The 23,750-nt window shown below is 40.0% G+C and overlaps 1 protein-coding gene across 2 annotated transcripts; it reads left to right on the plus strand.

Annotated features, from left to right (window-relative positions):
• The first annotated feature begins 1,461 nt into the window (after positions 1–1,461).
• On the plus strand, positions 1,462–23,071 carry b4galnt3b (beta-1,4-N-acetyl-galactosaminyl transferase 3b). Of its 2 annotated transcripts, none has more exons than XM_056387891.1 (20): positions 1,462–1,972; positions 6,275–6,330; positions 6,452–6,535; positions 8,995–9,090; positions 10,588–10,678; positions 10,774–10,874; positions 10,974–11,041; positions 12,937–13,015; positions 13,182–13,248; positions 13,487–13,621; positions 13,778–13,887; positions 14,723–14,823; positions 15,092–15,153; positions 15,260–16,499; positions 17,558–17,817; positions 18,894–19,047; positions 19,152–19,224; positions 19,334–19,487; positions 20,159–20,285; positions 21,405–23,071. In XM_056387891.1, the coding sequence occupies exons 1-20, from the start codon at positions 1,837–1,839 to the stop codon at positions 21,514–21,516; spliced, it is 3,306 nt and encodes a 1,101-aa protein (XP_056243866.1). In that variant the 5' UTR covers positions 1,462–1,836; the 3' UTR covers positions 21,517–23,071. The 2 variants fall into 2 exon arrangements, with proteins under 2 accessions (XP_056243866.1, XP_056243867.1); XM_056387892.1 differs by having other exon boundaries at positions 1,911–1,972; positions 6,457–6,535.
• Positions 23,072–23,750: the final 679 nt, after the last annotated feature.

Below are 23,750 nucleotides of genomic sequence, written 5' to 3' on the forward strand. Positions count from 1 at the left end.
GTTAACTGTCGAGCTTAAGTACATTATTTGTCCCAGTGTGCACCTGCAGTTGTCAGGAGATCAGTCTTCCTTTCCCGAGGACAGACAGGCACTGATCTGATCCCCCTGCTCTCTCACAGGGACACCGGTGTCAGCTTACGGATGTGATCTCTCTCCGGGGTGATTATGGCCCAGCACTGCTTGTCCTCCACAGGTGGACGAGTGAATGACAAAGTGAATGAGTTATTCATTATTCATTTGCAGTATTTAATTTATTATAGGCTAGTTGAGTGCATTTCTTTGTTCTTTAGTTAGTTTTTTTGTTTTGTCTTGCCATCTAGACATTATTCAGTAACTCAGGTTTATATTAAAGGGGGAGGTGTGGGAGCAGCACTCACCTGGGAATATCTTCTTTTTTTTTTTCCCAGAGCAGCAGTTCTTGGCTTGACAATGGATATATAAAGTTGACTTACACACTTACAAAAGGCATAAAATGCATCAACAATGACATTCTTATTGTAGTTTTTTATTTTTATTTTGATGATGGACAAATTGCACCAACACAAAGGATTTCTACTGGGGTACCCAACAGGTTGAGTGAATACACTCCCAACAAATTACCATAATATTCCTTTATTTGTGGACTTCATTTACTAATTATGTAATGGTTAGCATTTCTAATTAATGTATTTTTGGGCCACTATCCCTTAATGACTCTATATAATAAAATGGGGGATACAGGTTAGTATGTTGGCAATTTAGTAGTTAATAGTGCTCAAACTATAGCCCCTGAAAACATGTATCATATGTACGTATGTTTAATGTCCAAAACAGCAACACCTGCATTCATAATCTGTACAGATTCTGTGGTATAGGTGTTTTGTTATTTCAAATGTAGAGAGGTGAAGCATGAAGTGTTTCACCTGATAAACTTAGGTGGTAGTGCAGCAGACCAGTGGACAAAGTGCTAACAGTTAACGGAAAACTGAGGCTTAAATTAGAATAATTTAATTTAAAGCTGCATGTATATGCGGAAAGGAAAAATGACTAAAGGAAGTATTGGTATATTTAGTTACCACCTGTTCACGGTAAATCTCAAGGTAAGAGAGGGTGGTGAGTGCTGCCCTTGTTCACTCCTCCCTTCAATCTCAGAGCGGGTGGTGTCAAGGCAACTACAAACAAAAGAGCGTTTCCGGTGTTGGATTTCAAAACACTGTGAGAAACATGTTGAAATGTGTTCAACAGTATTCCAAAATAAAAATATATGTATAAAATTAGACATTTTATCGGTAATATACAGTACAATGAAGAAAGGTAATCACGGGTGCACGAGCGTGCACACATCAATGATTTATTTTTCACCCCTGTGACAGAATCATGCTTTTACTTTGAAGACAGAACTGGCTCTGCCCCGCTCTCTCTGTGGCATCTTGTGTCTGTCTTCATGAAGTTGTGTGGACTGAAGAGTGAGACTGGTGGTGTGACATTTCACTCTTCACTCAGTTGTTTGTACTGCTTCTTGTACGCGTAGTGTGGGAGCACCCGGAGCACAGAGAGGTCAGGGCTCACCCTGCGATAAGGGGCAAGAGGAAACCTCTTGAAACTTTTAGATGATAGAGAGTGCCTAGAGAAGATTACCGGCTTTCCCAGGTCATGGTGGGATTTTTCGCGGGATGAGAGGAGCCACCAGGGGCCGTGCGCACTGGGGATATCCAGGGCGCCGGTAGAGCGCACCCACCGGGAGCAGCGGTGGGTGGCAGGCGGACTGGCTCACGGTAGGGTCGGTCCCCTCCTGATGACAAAGCGGGTGACCCCACCGATGAACAAACCGGGACGAGGTTTCGCCCTAGAGCCAAGATGATCTTGGAATTTTTCCCTTTGAAGAAACTGCGGCGCAATGGCAAATATCTGCTGTTCGGGGCAATTCTGCTGGTCGGAGCAGTGGCCGTCTACCATGAGATGGTAGCTGCAAAAGCATGGAGTAGTGATGCAAGTAAGTTTGTGGTCGCCAGCCCGTGACACAGTCACAACAGATCTTACTCAACAAGTGTTTGTTCTGTAAACTTATTAAAGTGATGCATTGTTTTGACTGCGCACTAATAGGCTATAAATCATGTAGCGGATACAACACCCTAACACTGGAAAGTGAGCATATAAAAAAGCAAGAAATAAACCTGCAGAAGGCCTAGGCTATCATGAAAGAGTATGTAGGTAAAAAAGAAAAGAAAAAAGGCTGTAATGTGTCAATAAACCATTTGCCGTGAGACCAGAAAAGCAGAAACGATGTGACAATAACATAACTTCCTTACTTTGTGAACACTTGCTTAACTGTGTATTCACTCATCTCCACTGCTCGTTTTTGAAGCTGTAGCCAACTGTTTTAGTGGTGGTAAATTGTTTTTAATTTTGTCCACGTCATTTATAAATCCAAAGAACCTTTTTTTTTTTTTTTTATCTTGACATAAAATGCAATTCTTTGCCACACAACAAAGTGCAGCTTCATAGATCACCACAGAGCTCAATCATCATCTCTCTGATACAGTGTCAACAATAATTTTTAAAGCCTTGTGGTGAAGCCAAAGGCAATATTTTACAATGTGGACACCAAACTACCTATTTGAAATTACAAAAAAGAGGTGTATTTATTGAAGGACTGAATTGGATTAGATTACAATTAACAGGGGTTTTCTGTTTTTCTGTTCATTCAGTAGAATATGTTTAGATAACTGTAAATGCATTATGAAGCACCACAGGCGTTCTCTGTAAGTGTCTGATGTGAGCATTAATGCCTACTTTTGCTTTTCATCAATGATACTGGATGCATTTGAACAGGAAACATGAGTCAGCAGCAGGTGAAACAACACATCCATTTGAAGAGATTGAGTGGTCTGTGTGGTTCACAGAGAGAAGGGGGGGGGTGAGTGAAAGGGGGGATGGGGAGGTCACAAGGTTAGATCGCAGGTTTACACTCAGAAGGAAGTCTTATCTTAAAGGGAACCCAAACATCCTGCTCTTTCACCTTATTTACACCTCAGCTTGCCATCTGTTGCATTGCACTCACACCCAAGTATAACATCAGGGTGTCACCACAGCGGCATGGATGGAGATGTAAAACAGTGAAAATAGTCAAGCTGGTGTCTGCTCACAGGAGAGGAATAACAACACATGACACACACTTTGAACAAAGCCTGACGTGTAAACACATGCCTCAGACCTACATTACAGGGCTCGCCTAGCCTATATGTAAACATTCCTGGGCTGTAGCCCCCTCGTCACAGTGGGACTTCTCTCGGGGGAGAGGCTCCACGTAGCCTTCACAGACAGAGCTGAAAGAGCAATGTGAAGATTGAAATGTGTAACAGGAGACTGACAGGAAGGGGTGGACACATAAGAATATCTTGTCACTATTGTCTGAGGTGGCTGCAGTGACAAAAGGTGTCTGAACGTGTCGAAAAGTACATCAGAAGCGGTAACGTTTGTGTGAAAGCAGGTTTGATGTCACAATTTCTATTCCTAGTCAAAAAGCAGAAACAAGCCTTTTTAAAGTGATATGATTTGATAACTATAACGTGTCTTATGCATAACTTTTTGCACCAGCTTTAAACTTCTTTGATTGAAATTCCAGTTTTATTGGAGACATGGGATACATAGAAATATCAGACACATAAATGAGTTTAGTCCAGGTAACACAAAAGATGATGATTCTTTTTTTAAAAAGCAAGTAATTTAGACATTTTTTCAAAGCTTTGACAGTTGAAATGTAGATTGGAGTCAATACAAGGAAGGTGTGCACAATATTGTGCTCATGCTGCTCCTGATGCAAACAAACAACTTACATAACATTTATACAGATATTTCCTTGTTATGTGACATCAGTTTGTTTATACGGTTCAAGGTTTATTTTTATAGTCATGCACATTACATAGACCACTGGAACATACTTCTGCCTTTATAGCCTCTGTCCATTTGTAGCATCTATCCATATTTTTATTCTGTCTAAAATATGTAAAGGTTTGTGAGTTTTTTAAAATACAGTGATGAAATCCAAAAGAAATGCTGTGCTCAAATTAATTCTCAATCTAATTCTTAATGGATTTTTTTTGTGAATATAGCAGCACTTTATCAACCTAAAACATCACATAACAAAGAAGAAACAGATGGCTGGGTAACAAACTGTAGTCAAATCTTTACACATGAGCCTTGCTTACATACTGGCTCTGCATTAGGTTTCAACTATTTACACCTGGTCAACAAATGTTAAAATCAATAAGTTAATGAAGCAATTCCTCTAAACCAACATTCTGATCCCTCAGAGGGCATAACATTCGGAAATAGAGTTTGCAGTCTTAATTGAAAACCACTTGTTCTCATTTCCTCCTGTGCAGCAGGGCAGTAACACGGTCATCACCTATCAACAGTAGAAAAGAGACTGAGAGATTAAGACTGGCAACACAGGTTGCCACAGGAGCACTCAAGGGCTTGGCCCTGCTGATATGGTCTTTGAGGGATGGCTTGTTTTTCCCACATGTAGGTCACACGGGCACTTAAGAACAAAGATAGCGTATGAAGTAAGGCAGTTAATAAATGTCCCGGTGGAGAAATGGCTGCTTGTGTGGGTGGGCTTTTTTTCTTCTTTTTTTTTTTTTTATGCCGCGATCTTCTCTGTACTGGGCACTTCACCCACATGTTAACATGATCTTTTGGTGGAAAAGTCATGGTTGAGTTAATGACAACAACTTTTCACCAGACTGTCTCTTAAAATGTCTGTCTCCTTCTGCTTCCTCTTGCTTCCAGCGGGAAACCTCTCGTCCTTTCAGTCTGCCGAGTGCTAGTTCACCATGACTAACGTTGACTATATATACTATAGGTTTTTTACACAGCCTGTCCCTTGAAACATAAAAGCAACAGTGTTTGTCTAAAATCCTCAGAACTCGAACACATTGTCTCTCTAGCAGCATTTATTTATTTTTTGGTTGCTTCAGGAGAGTAACTGTGCCAAACCTGCCAGTGTCTTTGTTATTTGAATAGATTTTTGTGCCGTGTATGAAAACTGAAAGCCTGTAAAGTCCTTATTCTCTTTTTATCAACTGTTTTATCCACTGGAACATTTCAGCTCTGAGTCACTGAATTTCACAAGGCAAAGCATTTTAGCATGAACAAAAAAAACCCAAAACAAACTAATTAACTAATAAATCATCAGTACTTTGGGAAATATTGTGAAGGAAAGGCAACAGAAGCAGCGTTTGTAAGAAGACTAGATGAGGGCGGAGGCGGATAAAAATACCCTGCTCTTGCTTTTCTTAACCCCCACTCTAGAATTACTACTGTGTGGCTCAATTTTGGCAACACCATGGCTCAAAGGGTGTGTGTGTGTGTTTGGAGCTCTCCACCCGGTGATGATGACAGACTTGGTATCCACAAGCACTGTAACCCCAGTTCATTCACTGACACCACAAGCTCGTAAAAAAAAACACAGAGGTCCTCCTTTTTAAAATACATTCTACCCTCTAATTCGAAAGATGACAAAAGAGGTTCAAAGGAGTAAGATTTCTGCATCTGCTCTGCCAGAGTGGTGCCAGAGATTTTTGCCACCACAGGAGTGCTTCTGTGGCTCATTGAAGGCTGTGATTAAGATAAGTTACATTCAGCAGCCATCAGCATTGAATTGGAACAGGGAATGGGTGGGACTCTGATTGGGACACTGGGCTTCATTGTTCATGCAACATAAGCACATGAGAAATGAATGGAAATGCATCTTGCGCAACAAAGACTGGGAATCTAGTAACATCTATAGTATGTGACCCATCCAAGTGACCCACCCAAGCATCAGTCAAGTTAGTTATGTCACTGAATTTGATGGTTGTCTACATAGTTAAAAGTAATTTGCTGTGGTTTTCTGTGGTTACAGCAGAACGGTGTCAGTGCCAAGTTTTTAGAGGCAGTGTTTGAGATTCAGCTTAACTGCTTGTAGAGTTTGTCATTCATTCATGTTCATGAGTGCTTCCTCCTCTCCACACACCCTCTGTGAGTTCACTGATTTTCCTGTGCCACCATCCAACAAGAAGTAGATCATGCCACATGCTAATTTTGGATTAGAATACATTTTGTTTGAATGCAAAGTCAGTATAAAGCCACTAGAAGAAACACAATCTGTTCCACCCCCCTGGGGAACTCACAAATCACTTTCAAACAGTACAAGAGACAGTGTCACAGTATTGCCCATCTGTGCACAGTCGTTGTATATTTGCCTGTCACCCCTACGTGCTGCTCTAATTATTTTCACCCACTTCCTTAGGTATGAATCCTTACGCTGACAGCAGCAGCTGGAGGGCCGCCATGTTTGACAACTGGGTAAGGATGGTGCATGGAAAAAGGAGTGGTAATAGAAATTATGGTGATGCAAGGGCGTCTGTTTTTGCAAAGAAGGGTGGAGGAGACCTAGTCTGTGACTTTAATATGTTTGTTTTCCCAGGTCAGAAGGGACCATCAACCAGACCACATGAAGGATTCAGCTGCATGGATCACCAGCTATACTCCACAAACCTGGAAACCAGAGGTGTGTGTGTGTGTGTGTGTATGTGTGTGTCCTGCTCTTAAATACTCACCTCTTTTGAACCCTCAATAACCTGCCTGGGCCTGCCCTGTCCCTCCCACCTCGGTGTGTTTTCCTCTGTGTACAGTATGGTTCCTGCAGCAGAGTCGGCTTCACCAGCTTCCACGGCTCTGTATTAGGGTTATCATATTTCCACTATATTAAGCAGGTCTGTACTTTGACCAGTTGCTTGCACCTCATATTTCACTTGTTGCTTTTTCTGGCTTTACAAACCAGTGTAATCAAACTTCACATTAACACCATAATCTTCCCAGAGATCATGTTTGTGTGGGTGCGCTCTTGGTCTTTTGTTGGATGGTGTTCACACTCTAAAATTAATTGTCAAACATGATGAGTCACAAACTGTCACAAAATTTATTTTTTGCCTTTATTCAGATAGGGGCAGTGAGAGAGCGAGGGCATGACACGCAGCAAAGGGCAATGGGTCAGACTCGGACCCATGGCCACTGCGGTAAAGACTGAGCCTAAGTGGTACGCTCTCTACCAGTTGAGCCACCAGGGCTAAAATCTCTAGTTTAGGTTGTCGAATTTTAAAAGCAGTTAATGAGTTGTACCTTAATTTTTCTAGGTATTTGATTAATTGAATTAATTTTAACTAATACAGTTATTTTAATTGATTTCAACTATAAGTCTATTTCAATTGAGTTTCCAGAAAAGTGATAGTCATGATTTTAGTACTGCAAGGAATGATTGTTTTCATTATCGCTTTAATCTGCAAGATTAAAAGAAGTCAAAGTAATAAGAAATACTCAGTTTCAGTTTCCTGAAGTCCAGGGTGACACCTTCAATTGTCATGTTTTGCTCATACATCAAGATGAAATCCAAAGATATTTGATTTTTTTTACATATGTCACAGAAAAGCTGAAATTCTTCACAACTGAGAAGTTTGACTGAGGTGATGTTTCAGTTTCTGTTGATTGACTAAATGTTGCAGCTCTAAATGTTTAACTTAAACTTTACATGGTAAAATTACTGATACTGTTATAGAACATCTTAGACATATTGGCCACCCCTTAACATAACATGTTTTCCATTAAGTCAGAGGAGGTTACAGGGTTTTTAACATCTGCAAATGCTGCAGTAAATTCAGGCTAAACCTTAACGGTTTATGTTCCATCAAAAACAGAAAATGTGAATGTGATGTGACTCCAGAACATGTTAAGAGTATGCAACTCCCATTAAATCTCACAACTCTCACAGATGTAGTGCTCTACATTTACATCTCAATCCTTAGGGGAAGGACAGAGAGACAAAGTGGTTGAAATGAAATAAACTGGAGCTTGACAGCAAATGAGCTCCTCAGATTCAAATAGCCTTTGATCATGGACATGGAAAACAAAAGGAAAGAGGTGTGTTGATGATTGATGGAGAGATTACAAGCTACACAGAACCTGTGAAGCACTGTGAGTCAGTTTACACCCTCTGAGCCAAGGTTATGCTAACATTTAACCGACTGTGCTGATGACAGCACAGTCTTTAGCTTGAGCACCAATGAAATCTGATGAACTACTGGACTAATGAAATACTAAGGCTTGGCTCTGACCTGCAGTAGTCTGCTGCTGTGCTGAAGTCAGCACACACACACACACACACACACACACACACACACACAAACACAAACACACACACAGATATCAGATAACATGGCCTCTTTAGCAGATGTCACAGAGGTGTATGTTTACAGGGCATCTGGGCTTCTGCTGAAACTTGACTGCTTCATCACTTGCAAATGTGTGTTTCAATGTTTCCTATTGGCTTTCAAGGAAGTGACTATAACTGAGGAAGAGAAATTTGACAGTGGTTTCCATTGTCATCCAGTTCCTGTGATCCACCTCTCTGTGCATATGTTACTCAAAGGATGAGCTTATTCAAATGACACAGAAAACATTTACTCACTACACTCTAGATATATATCTAGCCATGAAAATAGTTTTAGTTTTGACTTAAGACATCTGAATGAGATTTATGACAACTCTGGATTATCTGTAGTAGTAATGGGTTTCTGTAAAGATAAGCCTTACTTTGATGTAATGAGCTCCACAGACACATTTTCATTCATCTCCATTATACTGTGGTGAAGGCAGAATAAATCTTCGAGATGGATATCTCACAACCTGAGCGAATAAAACCACACAATCTACATGGCTAGAAAACATCGGGGGGGGGGGGGGGGGGATTTGTAATTTGGGTGAGTAAGAAGTGGGCAGGATCGTAGGAACTGGTTGACAGTTGAAACCAGTGCTCTTGTCATTGTATTGTCAAGTGGTATTTAAGGAAATGTGTATTTGTCGGTTTTAGATTGCAAAGTACTGAGTCCAGATGGTTAATTGTTGTACGGCTGAAATACTGCAGCACAAACACCAGTGCCTTCGCAGCATCATCTCTCTTCTCTCTTCCTACAGTACAAGGGACAGGCCAATCTGCATGTCTTTGAGGACTGGTGTGGCAGTTCTACAGCTGAGCTCCGCAAGAACCTGCACTACCCGCTGTATCCTCATGTGAGTCAGATCCTTATCGTAGCAGATCACTCAGCTTTCATTAAGTGTGTTTAAATAATCAATTAATATGAACTATCTCAGCAACTATCAGACTTCCATGAAATTTTATACATACATTCATGGTCCACAGAGGATGAATCCTACTGACTTCAGTGATTCTCTAACCTTTCCTCTAACGCCACTATGAGGTTCTCATTTATGGTTTTGAGTGAAACGTTTTAACAACTATTGGATGGATTGCGATGATATTCAGTTTAGAGCTTTATGTCTCTCTCAGGATGATCTGTAATAACTTTGATGATCCTTTAATTTTACAACATCATCAGGTCAAAGTTTTGATTAGTCCAAAACTATTATGACCTATAAATACCTGCAAAACTAATGACATTCCCATCAGCCTCAGCTCTGCTTTGTGTTTAGTGCAAATTAACAAATGTTAGCATGCTAACACGCTAAACTAAGATGGTTAAAATGGTAAATTTAATACATGCTAAAATCGGTGGGTTAGCATTGCCATGAGCTGGGTCCCAGCTCATACTACATACTAATTCAGTACAGTATGCACTACATCATAGTTCACTGTTTTGACAGTTTGAAGACATAAAAGTGTTTTTACTAAGATTTAATACTTTTTTTATGCTTTCCAAGATTTTTTGAAGCTGTTTTGATTCTGAGCAGTCCTGTACCTCCTTTGTACAGTGTACATGAACGGCAAAAAGATCGCCTTTACTATTCATGCCGTCTGCTCTGATTATACTTCATTTTGTCACTTCAGTGTGAACAGGCTGTATACTAAAAACTCAGCTTAGAATCACTGTGTAGTATTATTTGGGAACACTGCAATGGTGAGCGTTTTACTATGATGATGTGACATTAGAATTTTGCTCCAAGCACCCATGTGTCTTAATACAGCCTCACACAGCTGCTAGTTTGGCTGTACATGTTTTTAGTCTTCTTAGATCCCCAAGTCTCCAACCCTAATGCTTCACAGTATGTCTTTGTGTGTCACAGCTTTTAGCAACGTTTTAGATATTACTTTTAAATATTTAGAAATGTGGGAACATACTCAGAAACCAGTGAGACCTTCTGCACTTTCTGAGAAAGGAAGATGAATATGTATTTTTCTTTTTGGTTTAAGTGATGGATATCTGAATTGAGGCGGAAACTTTTTCTTATCTGGTTTTACAGCAGAGCATAACCCTCTTATGTATGGTCTTTGAAAGATAACAATGCAATTGTTCATCCAACTGAAATGCAGCTGGGTGTTTAATTTGGCAAAGAAGAGATCCCTGTAAACACACACACACACACACACACACATACACACACACACACACACACACACACAGAATAGGCAAGCACACGTACACACACATACAGTTGTTTTCACTCAGCTGTGCATTCTACATCCACATGCTAAATCCTCATGTCCCTGGACTCACAATGTAGTTTCACATTGAGTAAGCATCATGGCCGATTCTTTCCTCGCTCTTTCAGACCAGGACTACAGTGCAGAAGCTGGCCGTCTCTCCCGGCTGGACCAACTATGGGCTCAGGATATTTGGCTATCTGCATCCATATACTGACGGTACAACATCTAGTTTTATATCTAGTTTCTGTCTGTTACCGCACTTGCGTGTCTCTCCTTATCTCTTTGTGTCCTCTTTTGTCCCTGTCTCTCAGGAGAGTTTGTGTTTGCTTTGAGCTCTAATGACAACTCTGAACTGTGGCTCAGCACAGATGAATCTCCCCTCAACTTACAGTTACTGGCGTGGGTTGGAAAGGTAAGCGTGCCTCTCTTCTTCCTAAGAAGCAGAGGGTAATTTGTCATCTCATTTGTGCCAATGTAATATTTGTTTGCATGTGTGGTTTTCTTTTTATAGACCGGCACAGAGTGGACTGCGCCTGGTGAGTTTGTGAAATATGCCAGTCAGACCTCCAGACCAGTTAGGTGAGTTGTTTATTGTCAAATCAGCAGCGAAGATAAATGTGATTGAATTCACAGTGGTGTGTGTGTGTGTGTGTGTGTGTGTGTGTGTGTGTGTGTGTGTGTGTGTGTGTGTGTGTGTGTGTGTGTGTGTGTGTGTGTGTGTGTGTGTGTGTGTGTGTGTGTGTGTGTGCATGCGTGTGTGTGTGTGTGTAAGACCTTTAACTGTCTGCAGTTATCATATAATACTCCCAACCTTCAGGGATACTCCACTGATTTTACACAAAAGGATCAGTTTACTCATCACATGGGAGTACTGCTCAGCCTGTGAAAACATTTGTATAATGAGTAAACAAAAATAAAATCTGGAGCTGCATAATGGGAATTGTAGGATCCATAATTTTGAAGAGCTTGTGCTATACAGGGGATTAAAAGAAAAGATATCTCAACCTCTGCCTCACCAACATTGACAATTCTTTATCTATTTATCTGTCTCTTACAATGGAAACACTTAATTGCAGGGGTGCCCTTTTAACCACACTGACACGGATGCCTAAACATAAGCATATCTAATCTAGTAACACATATATGGGCTTCTGGGAATCCAACTGAGAAACATTGACTCAGTAACACATCAACATTACTGTTGCAGCATACGTGGTGGAAAAAATTTGACTGACATGTGGTTTACTGAAAGCGGGCAGGCAGTTCTGTGAGCTTCACGATCTACACTAAACAGAAAACAAAAACATCAGCAATTAAGATCAACACCAATTTCCTGTACATATGTGCCTAGTAGAAGTATTTGTACTGAAAAGATTTGAAGATACTCAAGGAGGACAAACCTATAGGAGGGAGAACATTATATCTAGAAGTTATAATTTAGGCCAAACCCAATCAGAAAACCTAGAACCTCTCTCCCTAGATGAAACCACAATAAATCACCTTGACCAGACGGTTACTCGGCAGAATTTCATAAACAATTTTGGCCTCTTCTTTCACCTCTATTCTTTAAAGTGATATCTGAAATTCACCAAAATAAAGCCATACCCCATCATATGAACGCTGACTATGTTACACTTTACCCAAAACTAAACCCACCAACTGCTCACCTCATATCATTAGTTAATACTGACAAAAAAATTATAAGCAAAGCTTTATCAGTCAGACTGGAATCTGTAATTTAATCATTAATGGACAATGATTAAAACGGCTTCATTAAGGGGAGAAACTCCTCAGACAAGAACAACACATACCCAAACAAACCACCATTCATCATAGGTGTTCGACAAGGTAGACAGGTTCTTTCTCTTCATGTCCCTAATTCACTTTGGATTTCAGCCATGTTTCATCAACTGGATTAAAACACTTTACAATTCAACCACTGCTTCTGTTATAACCAATGGAGTCATATGAAAACCATTTCCATTAGAAAGAGGCACTCGACAAAGATGCCCATCATCCCCACTACTGTTTTCACTTTTCATTGAACCTCAGGCAGCTTCTGTTAGACAATGTGACCACATCCCGGGCATCCAGTAAAAGTCCCACCACATAAAATGAGTTCATATGCTGATGACATATTGTTGTACATTACAAACCCGTCATTCTTACTTCCTTCAGCCCATAATCTAATCAACATTTACAATCAGGTGTCTGTTTACTCCATCAACTGGTCAAAAGCTGAGGCTGGGGAACCCATTTTCAAACAAACAGTCTAAATCTATTTAATACCTTTTCAAATTCACACTTTTCCAAATCTAAATGAATTATTCAAATTTACTTACTTTTATGTACAGTAGCAAAACCAGCCAGGATCAACACAGGTCCTGTAGTTGAAGTTATCTGACTGTGTGAAACCTTTTAGGTCTGGTATGTCTATATTACTGCTCTGAATATGACCTTTTGCTGTCCGACAGGCTGTCTGCTGAGAGGAGGTACTTTTTTGAAGTTATCCATAAGCAGGACAACAAAGGGACTGACCATGTGGAGGTGGCAGTAAGTAGCTGGACTCAGCACAGACACTGAGAAAATCACCTCTCTCTGTTTTCTCATCTTATTTCATTGGTTCCAACTCTCATGTCAAGTCTGTGCTAATTTTTATGTGCAATTAGAGCAATAAAGTGGAAGAGACATGCAGTTCTTTGTGCTTGTTTTCACACAGTGGCAGCTCCTGGACCAAGGCTTCAGGTTCATGGTTATTGAATCCAAGCACATTTCCCTCTATGTTAGTAAGTACACAGAAGCCCACACATCATTTCTGCTGCCTGAAAAGACATTACTCAGTGAATCTTTATTAGTTTGGAGCTTAGAGAGCTTAAATCTCCATCACACTGTGTGTCATAATCCAAGATTGTTGCCTTTTCGTGTTCTGCAAGGATGCTCAAAGTGCACATCAAGTCTGGTTTTGTTTCACAGTAAAAACAGAGTACTTTTCTTATCCTGTTTGCCTGTGTCTTCAACCCACAGATGAGTCTGCCTTGTTAATGAGTGACGTTGCACATATACCACAGACGGCTGCAAGCCACCAACACATCCCCACAAAACAGCACGATTCTGCAGAAGACATTATGAGGGAAGACCCACGAGACTCTCTCTACAAAGGTGAGAGACGTCTCACTCTCTTGCTTTGTTTCTCTGCCACATGACAGATAAATCACACCTCCATTTCCTACTGTGCCGGATGCAAGTATTGTGCAAGTTATTTCCTCCTGCTAAATGCACAAAGTGATCTTGCCTCTGTGTTGTGTTTGTTTGCAGTGCCTTTGATAAACAGCAAGTTCCTACAAGGTATTTTGCCAGACTGCTCGTACAAACCCAGCTATACTATCAAAGACTTTCCTCTGCTCCGCTACCAAGGACTGCAGTTTGTATGTATTTATGTCATTTGTCTACTAAACTTAAATTTCTGCTGGTTGAGCTTCATTCAGAGCTCATAATTCACACAAAAAATATAATACTGAAAACAGCGTTGGAAATAGAGAACCATGGTCTTGCAAAAGATAATGGAGTAGCACTGAGGAAATAATGTTTCTTGTTTATTTTTCCCCAGTGATACACAAGCTTTTTCCATCTTCCGTGGCCCAATCTGAATTGGTTTTTTAAATTTGTTACTGTTCATTGTTGTCTATTCCACATATCTAAATTATGACAGCATACTTAATGCCTCCCGAGGACCAAATTAAAGAGAATCAAGGCATGCTGCACCCATTAGAAAAAAAACATTTAGTGGCACAGTGTCTGATTTCTCTCAGTTTCTTTCTCCTCTGTTACTAGAGTCTCATTACTTCTCCGTCTCCGCTGGTTGCCTGGCAACCTTTTGGTGATGACAAGACTCCAGGACGTGGTCCTGCACATAACCCCCCATAACATGTAGTTGTTTTTTTTTTTTGTATTGAACAGACAAGATAGAATTTGTACTGATCTTCTCATGTTTCCCAAAATATTGAACTATTTCTTTAAATGAGTGCATATTTTAGTTATGATTTAAATATGAACCTTACTCTACATCATTTCTGAGATCTGCAATATATAAAAAAGACGGTGTGTTTTGTTCTCATTGCAACTCTGCACACACCTGTTTGGTCCCTGTGGATGTGGCTGGATAAACCTTACTAAACAAGACCTCACGATTCATCACTTTGTGGGAGCAAACAGTAAGCTCTCATAGCTTTAACAGCATGTCATTTCATTTCATCCACCCAGGTCCACATGTCCTACATCTACCCCAATGACTACACCAGACTCACTAACATGGAGTCGGAGAACAGCTGCTTCTACCCCAAGAGCCCCTACTACATGAAGATGTGAGATCTCTGGACATAAACTTGACAAATAAGATAAATTATATATCCATATTTAGAAAGAGATTATGTTATATTCTATACAAAATACTACAGTAGGAGTGAAGTATCACCAATAGAGGTGGCCGCACCTTCAATCTACTGAGAATCCTTTACACAGCAGAGGAAAAAAGTGTTTATTTTTCTTTTGGTATCAAATCTCAAAACACAAAGCAAATTAGACTCTTCTCATATTATGTTTAATTTTTTTTTTTTGTCTCCTTATGTCCAGGCTTGATTTCTCTAGATACATGAGACTAGACCATCCTGATATGCGGGAAAAAGGAAACATAGGTAGATGTATTTTCTTATCTTTTGTGAAAAAATGAATAAATAGGTTACTTGCATTGTCCATCCATTAAACTCTTACTTTTCTCTCTGTGCTTCTGGTGTGTCTTAGATTTTGGGTTCCAGGGGAGGAAATCAGTCCTATATGAAGAGGATGAGTTTAACAATGAAGCCTTTCAGAGTGATATGGAGGTCAGGTCAGATCAGATAGACAACGCACTTTTTCCAGACTATGGAGATGATTATGATGATTATGTTCAGAAACGCAGACGCAAACTCTTGTCCTTACCCATACAAGGAACTAACAACACGCTGAACTCTTCTGAAACCAGACTGCACATAGATGAGTTGCAGAGGAGGCAAAGCCAAAGCAATGTCTCACAGCCAGAGAAACCAGATGAGCTGCTATCAGAGCTAACACAACTCTCGAGACGTCACCTGCAAACAAACCAGACGGAGTTAAAACTTGGGGGCTCAGTTAAAAAAGTAGAACAGATAAAACCAAAACGAAAAAGACCGATAAAGAGACAAAAGGTAAAATCAGTAAAGAAAACTGTGACGCCAAGACAGACAAATCCACTGATACCAGAGGGCAAAGAGGTGCTTAAAGCAAAGGAACAACCAGCACTCCCAGTAGAGCAGCTCAACTATAAACAGCATCAGATCCAGAGGTCTCATAAAATGAATCAAACCCAAATCCAGAGAATCAACCACTCTAAGCATCAACCCTTAGAGAGGAATGCTCCTTTGGCTGAAAAGCCTACAGTGGCCGAGCAGCAGAGGATTGTAACCAGAGAAGCAAAGTCTCAGCCAAGCACTAACAAACATTTTACCACTCCCAAAAGAGACATCCACAGCTCTGTACTGAGGTTAACGCGAAGCGACATAGAAACCAGAAAACGCTACAGGGATAAGGAGATAGCAATGAATATGCCTCTGCAGCAGGATTTAGAACGTAGCATCCACAGAGCTAAGATGATCGCTGATCGCAGAGACAAGATGGACAAAAAGTGGTCGGATACGAAAGGAGAGGAGGACCAAGTGGGAAAGGAGGACAAGGTTCGCAAGATAGCTGAGAACAGGAGAGACACCAGGGAGGGTGGGAAAGACTACCTATGGGGACCAGGAGACTTTGAAGTTGCAGACGATGAGGCCCTTACCCCTGTGCCAGTATTTGACACTGAGGTTAACTGGAGCCAGACCTTCCAGGTGAACCACCTGGACCTTCAGGCACGGCGTTCAGATTCTATCGACCTGCACTGCAACGTCTCTGGCAACCTGCTGCTCGACTCCAGTGATGTTCTTCCCATTGTCAAGGCTTTCATGGAGCAACTCAATGAGAAGCACCACGGGTAAGTGGATTTATAGCTGTGCCAGTGCATCACCTGAGTCCCTTATATGTTTAGGGGAGTTTTTGTCCGTAGTAAGAGGTGGATACCAAGCGGCACCTAACTCTGAACTTTTTTCTTTTGGCTGGTGAGCCCTTAGAGTTGAGCTATATCTACCTGCAACTCCTCCGACAACTGAAATATATGCAGAGCTGCAATGATTAGTCAATTAATAAGATCAGTTGATTGATAGCAAGTTAATGAGCAACTGTTTGGTAATCGAATAATTATTCAAGTCATTTTCAAGCAAAGACTTGTACTTCTACGAGTTCCAGCTGCACAAAAGTGAATATTCTCTGATTTTCTTACACTTTTATGATAATAAACCGGATATTTTTGGTTTTTGGTTGGTTGGAGAAAATGGGATATTTAATAACAAACATTTTATAATAAACAGACATTTTATACAATTTACTGATATTTTATAAAACAAATAAATAATTGATCAATTGAGAAAGTAATTGGTAGATTCATTATCATATTTGAAATAATTGTTAGTTGCTCCCTTGCATATATGTCTGCGAGTTGTGGCCATTTCAACCAAAGTTTGTTATTTTCTCTTCTCAGTTTGTTTGTTGAATTTGAATCATTTCAGAAACCTGCAGTGATGAAACTATTCAGTATTTCACATAGACAAAGACAAAAATGTAAATCAGTGAAAGCTCTAAAAAAAATTAAATATAATTTTGTGTTGAAGTATGTTCTTCCTTAATTCCTGTATTCTCTTGTGACACCCTTGAAATGTCTTGGAACCCCTTGGTGGGGCCTCGACCCCTAGGTTGGGAACCACTGATCTAAACGTAAACTTAATGCTGGTATATGAGTTCTGCGCATTGAAGACTAGGTTAAGAATTTCTCTTTCAAAAAATTGTTTAAAATTTCTTTTGAATTAGCAGTTTGCATCTTGGAAGTAAATGCGCTTCAACTATATAATTAAATAGCAAGTAGAGTTGTGTGCATAGTTTTCATAATTGTTTTGCAGACATGTCACAGTTTGTTTTTGGTGCTCTCTGCCCCTGCAGGCGGTTCACATTGGAGCGTGTGGTTAACGTGGTGAAGCGCGTGGATGGGGTCCAGGGCAGCCGCTACCTTCTGGAGCTGCAGCTGAAAGATGTGAATGGCCAGCTGCTGCGTCTGTCACAGTACATCTACACTTTGATTCGCCACAGCAGGCAACGCAGCAGGGACTTCAGTTTCAAACAGCCGAAATCTGAGCCGGTGCTGTGTAACCCGGTGGGCCTCCGCTGGAATCCTGTTGCCACCGTCCACTTCGTAGTGCCAGGTACTCTACATCCACCTTTAACCATGCTCACTTTCTTTTTTCGTTGTGCTGTCATTTGATGCGCTTCTTTTTGTCTGTTGACTTCTGTGTTGGCTTCGGCTGTTTGCAGAAACATTCATCATCAAGGTACTCAGGTGTTAAAGTACAGACACATGATATTTTGGCATAAGTGATGAATGCAATTTAGATAATAACCATGTGGGAAACATTTTTAAACAACTTAAAACTAAATAGGTCACCACTGACCACTGTATAAAGTACAATATTGACATGAATAGGCATGTCCTGACCACATAATTGTTGTCAGTATTTCATTACTCAAAGACAGAAAGGCCTCTATTATGTGCAATGTGTACTGTTATTTAGTCATAAGCCTCATATTTAAAACTGTATAAACATCTCAGTCAGCCTTTACAAAAGCACTTGATGGAAGTGATGGATGGCAGCCAGTGCACAGGAATAACAAAGTGTCTTTCTGGAAAGAGATCTGAAAAGTCAAAGGGCCTGCTGCATCCCGGGCCGGGACTGTTGTAATTTTAATCTGATACACACTTAAATAATTGTGCACAGAGCACACAACACAGGTCTTCATTAATCTCAGTAATTAATTATTGAAAGCCTGTTAATTAAGCCTGTTAATGTCAAAAATTAGTCTAGTTGATATAAAAACCTGGTTCTAGATAAAATTTCAAATTGTTCACTTTCTCTAAAGAATACTGTTAATAATACTTTTCTGGGTGGTTGTTTTTAAAAAAAAAAAATTGTATCAAGAACGGTTTCTGCACACACACACATTTGATGCTCCTAAAAAAAAAAAAAAGATTTAGTACAGCAATGCATTTCTACATTTGACATTACATCATATGTAGTTCTTAGTAATACTACTTAATGTCAAATCATCATGTTGTACTACGTTATGATGACATTGTGAAGTGTTGATGTATTTGTAAAACCATGTGTGATCGTCAGCACTGATGCATGTGTGCTCACAAGTAAACACTAAAGTGAGCTGACTACTGTGATTTTTATGCCCCCGGGGATTGTTGATAGTTTTCTTGTTTCTTTGTCTCTCTTAGTGAAAAACCAGGCTCGATGGGTGCAGCAGCTGATTGCTGACATGGAGAAACTGTTCAGAGAAACTGGAGACACCAACTTCAACCTCATCATCGCTGACTACAACAGCACTGACATGGACGTGAGGATGGCTCTACAGAAATCCTCACTCCCCAGGTATGTGTTTGTGTGTGTCTGCTTCACTTTTACACTGAATACAATCTTGTGGCTGACTATACGTTATATTTATGCACTATAATTGTGCCTGTGGAATGTGCCAGGTACCAATATGTGAAGCTGAGTGGAAACTTTGAGCGCTCTGCTGGTCTGCAAGCAGGGATCAACCTTATAAATGTAAGTGTGGCAAAATCACTCAGCAATAAATAACTAAAATGAAACTAACATGAACAGACAGTAATAATACATCTTTTTTTAATCCTTCCATTCTCTCATTCTCCTTCAGGATAACCACAGCATCGTCTTTCTGTGTGACCTCCACATCCACTTCCCGCCCTTTATTATCGATACCATCAGAAAACACTGTGTGGAGGGGTATATGGTCTTTGCTCCCATAGTCATGAGACTGAACTGCGGCGCTACACCATCAGAGGCCAGAGGTAAACACAAACACATCCATCTTTAGTTTTACTTTGATGCTTATTTTGAAAAGATCAGGAGATTGTCAGTCAGGAGACAGGAGAGAGACAGGAGAGAAGACTGAGATTTAGATCGATAGATTAGATCGAGCGGAGTCATTCCATGTAGATAAACGAGAAAAAAACATCAGTACTCCCCTCCATTTTGTCTTCATCTTACTACTGACCCGTTTAGGAAGTCTACTCTTCCACTGTTTTTTTGGGGTTTTTTTTTGTCAGTTCAGGGATTCAGTCTTACTTGAGCATATGTGTGACTCCAGAGGTGAAAGGGAAACTGTACAACAACCTCTAAGCTCGTGTCTTCATCTGCTGTTCTTGCTCTGACATGTTGCATAAGACATGTTCCATGTCTTCTTGCCTTCAGCCACACACACACACTCAGACAAACAGTCTCTAGTAGCTACACCTGTCTTAGTGAACCATGGCATCCACTCATGACAGGTTGTAACATGCGGCAGGTGTAAATGAATAAAAATGTTTTCTCACATTGATGTGAGGCCCAGTAAATCTGTGAGGCACGTACACACAAGATTAAGAGATGTGGGACAGAACTAGTGAAAATATGCAAACAGCTTTAAGTGAGTGTAAACAAATTAAAGTCATTCAAATTTGTGAGTGTGTGTGTGTTGCAGGTTACTGGGAGGTGAATGGTTTTGGCCTACTGGGAATCTATAAGTCAGATCTGGATGCGGTGGGAGGAATGAACACCAGAGACTTCACAGATCGTTGGGGAGGAGAAGACTGGGAGCTCCTCGACAGGTGTGTTCCTCACTAAATATCATTTAAAGGATACAGTTTTTATGTTTGATGCCTTTTAGCTTTGCGGTTGTATTTCCTCTATTGGCCGTCGCTACAGAGGCCACCAGTCTTTCTTTTAATCTTATTAGGGGAATTCAACCTTAACATTGTTGGGAAAACCTCTGTAGCAACACCTCTTACATTTGTAGTCCCTTTCTCACGCTTGGTTGCCAGTTTATCTGGTGCAACTTGCTAAAACTGTTGCAGTCTAATGCAACAGTCTTGCACTGCAGCCTCCATTATGACCAGTTGAAACTGAATATTATAACCTTCTTGGTGATAAGGAAAAATACAGTAAAAGAGGCTGATATAAATTTCTGTAATAGATACATTTTGAATGATAAGCTTGCAAGCTAGCAACACTTTGATGCATGTGTAACAAAGTGGGTGCCTTAGGGACAAATGGTGCCATTATTAACCCACCTTTTCTTTTACCGTCTTTTACTGAAAGCTGACTGTCTATCTTAAATAACGTTTGATCTCATCAATAAAAGGGGTCACTCATAGTGATGAACTCACTGATAATTATCAACTGCATCTGAAAACTTTTTTCATAGCGAGTTTCATCTCATTGTTCATCTCTCCAGCTCATAACTTTACCATTTGGTTCACTTTCTCCGCTCTCATAGTGTTCATTTTGGAAGGAGCAGGCAGCTGTTTTCAGAAAAAAAACCCTCATAAAATCCACTGTACACTACCTGTCTAGCACCAAAAGACAGACAGACACAGTTAGTGGCTACCTGTAGCTGAACACAGTGGAGCATTTGATTTTTCCATTAGCAGTTGGTATTAGACCAAAAACAGAGTGAATATTGGACTTACATTCATCAGGTGGACAGAAACAGAAAATTAGTGTTGCGCCATAACTGCTGGATGTGTAAATAAGCAACTGTTTGCTAACAAGTTTGCCATATTAACACAAAAGGTGATGAAATGACACAACTTGTTTCCGCTGCCCCCAAGTGGCCGAAAACAATCAGTTACTGCAGGTTTAAACTCATTTTAATTTTGAACAGAACAAAAGGAAAACATCTAACCAGTTAAGATCAATATAACAAACTCCTCTGTTTTCTGCTCCAGGGTCCTCCAGGCAGGACTGGAAGTAGAGAGGATCTACTTGAGGAACTTCTTCCACCACTATCATTCTAAACGTGGCATGTGGAACCGGCGGATGTCACACAGCCACAGGTGACCTTGCCATCCGCCGCTGCACAGTGACATCGCCACGGTTACAACCACAGCAACCAGAGCACTTTAAGGCCGAAGCATGACTCACGCTACATAACTTTAATACCAGCAGCAACTTTACAAGTGGCAGCAGTCAAGGTCATCGCTAAGGAGATACTACTGATGCTACACTCTTTTTTATTTCACTGGATGTACTGTTGACTACTGAGATGGTACTGGCTGATGAGTGCCACTGACCGTCTGATATTATATATGAAGATACTGCTGTGCACCATGTTGCCGACTGAGACCATGATAATCTGCACTACCAGCTGCCAAGACCTGATTTGATCCAAAGACAAAACGTAAATTAAATGGCAGTGCACACTCCAAGGATGCATTAACACAAGTGTCCTGTAACACAAAGATCACAATTCTTGCACATGAGTCTTAATTGGAGAAAAAAAAAAAAAATGTGTGTGTGTAACAAAATGAAATACATGTATTTGTCTCCAGATTATGGATAGGGTAAACACAGCCTAATTTGTCATGTTGTAAATTATCAACACTTTATATTTATTATGTCAATGTTGGTAGGATTTTTTGTTTGTTTGTCTTCACTAGTGGCCTCCTTTATTTGTTCATGTCTATATTAAATGTGCCTTCTGCTGAGACTGCTATTCAGGTACTGAGCCCTCAGTGAATTTTACAGACAAGTCAGGAAAAACTTAAAACTGGTAAAATAATTAAATATTTAAGGGAAGGATAAGTACATTTTAAAACATGACTTGGGTTTAGATATGTTTGTGTAACCAGCTCATATTCTTGAATTTAATTGCTGTTATTCAAAAGAATAATTGTTCAGATGAATTTATGAATCTACATTTTTTGGCTCGGTCTCTTGAAGCTTCACAGTGAAATATTGTTTTCACTGTCAACACTGTAACAGTAAAACACAGGAATTGTGGTGGGTGAAAAATTATCTTGTGTTTATGTAATTTCATGTTGTTATTTAAGACAAAACTAATGGCAGCATTTTCAGATTTGTTCACATTCCAGTTTAACAAACGCTTTTCTCAGTGATTTGAAACTGATCCATGTTGAACCATTTCATTTGTCATTTAGGGCTATGAAAACACAACACATTTCTGGTCCAGACATTTCTGATGGTTTTATTGCCAAGAGTGTGTAATGTTTTTTTTTTCTTTCTACCAAAGCAGTCAAGGTTTTTTCTGTTACTCTTAATTTCTCTCTTATATTTGGTTGTTTTTAGATATACCTCATCTCTCTTAATGCTAGGAGTTAACCTTTGCCTTGGTGTATGGTACAGGAGTCTCTTCTCTCAGGGACAGATTTTTTTTCCATTTTACACTGCCTTGAAAAGTCTGAGGAATATGTTTCTCCAAAATACTTTTATGTTCCATTTATTTTTATTTTGCTGCATAGGATTTTTAATAGCTACCATGCTATTCAGTAAGTGGGAAAAAAATCCATCTGAAATTACAGAACTGAACTATTCTGGCTATTCATTTCATGTCATTTCATGTCAAAAATTATGGACAAATAAAAGTTTTTCACAATTTGTGGAACAAGCTTTGTATGTGTATATCACCATTGTTGAGTTTAAATCTTACATTTCAGTAGTTTGCATGCTCTGACTTACATTGATTGATCATTTTGGTGTGTATGGGATGGATGCATGGAGCCTTTTTAAAGCTATTTGGATTAAATCAAAAACTAGTTCTGTAGTTGGTGAAAGTTCCACATTGATGATGAGTTTGTCACCTGAGAGCAGAGTCATATAGAAACGCGCTGCAATATTTTTCATAAGAGGACAGAAACACAGTAGGCTCCTGTGCAAAGCCTCTATTTTTTCACAGCTGATGGTGCAGACACTGTGCCGACAACCAGGCACAAAACTATGGATACAAAGGCTGAAGTGTTCTCTCCTCAGTTGGGGTATTAGCTAAAGGTCCATGTAGATGTTGTGGTGTTGTGCTGTGCTGTGGTTTAGCATTTGTTGCTTCCCGATCCTATGAGTCATTAACACACCCACAGCATACACAAGAACCACAACCCATTTAGCAGTGTCAGAACATCACACACACAGCCAATAGCAGAAAAATAGACACCCATATAATGAGTTCATGAGGTGATTACCCTCCCTACAGTAGTTGATGCTCTCTGCCCAATTGTCTGTCCAACTTGTATGGCAGGGAGAGCAAATGTAATGCATCACTAAATATTTACCTAAATCTG

Source organism: Seriola aureovittata, chromosome 10, assembly GCF_021018895.1.
Source record: "Seriola aureovittata isolate HTS-2021-v1 ecotype China chromosome 10, ASM2101889v1, whole genome shotgun sequence".
Lineage (NCBI taxonomy): Eukaryota > Metazoa > Chordata > Actinopteri > Carangiformes > Carangidae > Seriola > Seriola aureovittata.

Bases quoted from the DNA above. Each gene is read 5' to 3' on its own strand.
- b4galnt3b (XM_056387891.1), top strand. From the start codon at position 1,837: ATGATCTTGGAATTTTTCCCTTTGAAGAAACTGCGGCGCAATGGCAAA. The intron at 16,500-17,557 runs GTAAGTGGATTT...CTGCCCCTGCAG, and splicing joins CTCAATGAGAAGCACCACGG to GCGGTTCACATTGGAGCGTG. The intron at 17,818-18,893 runs GTACTCTACATC...TGTCTCTCTTAG, and splicing joins CGTCCACTTCGTAGTGCCAG to TGAAAAACCAGGCTCGATGG.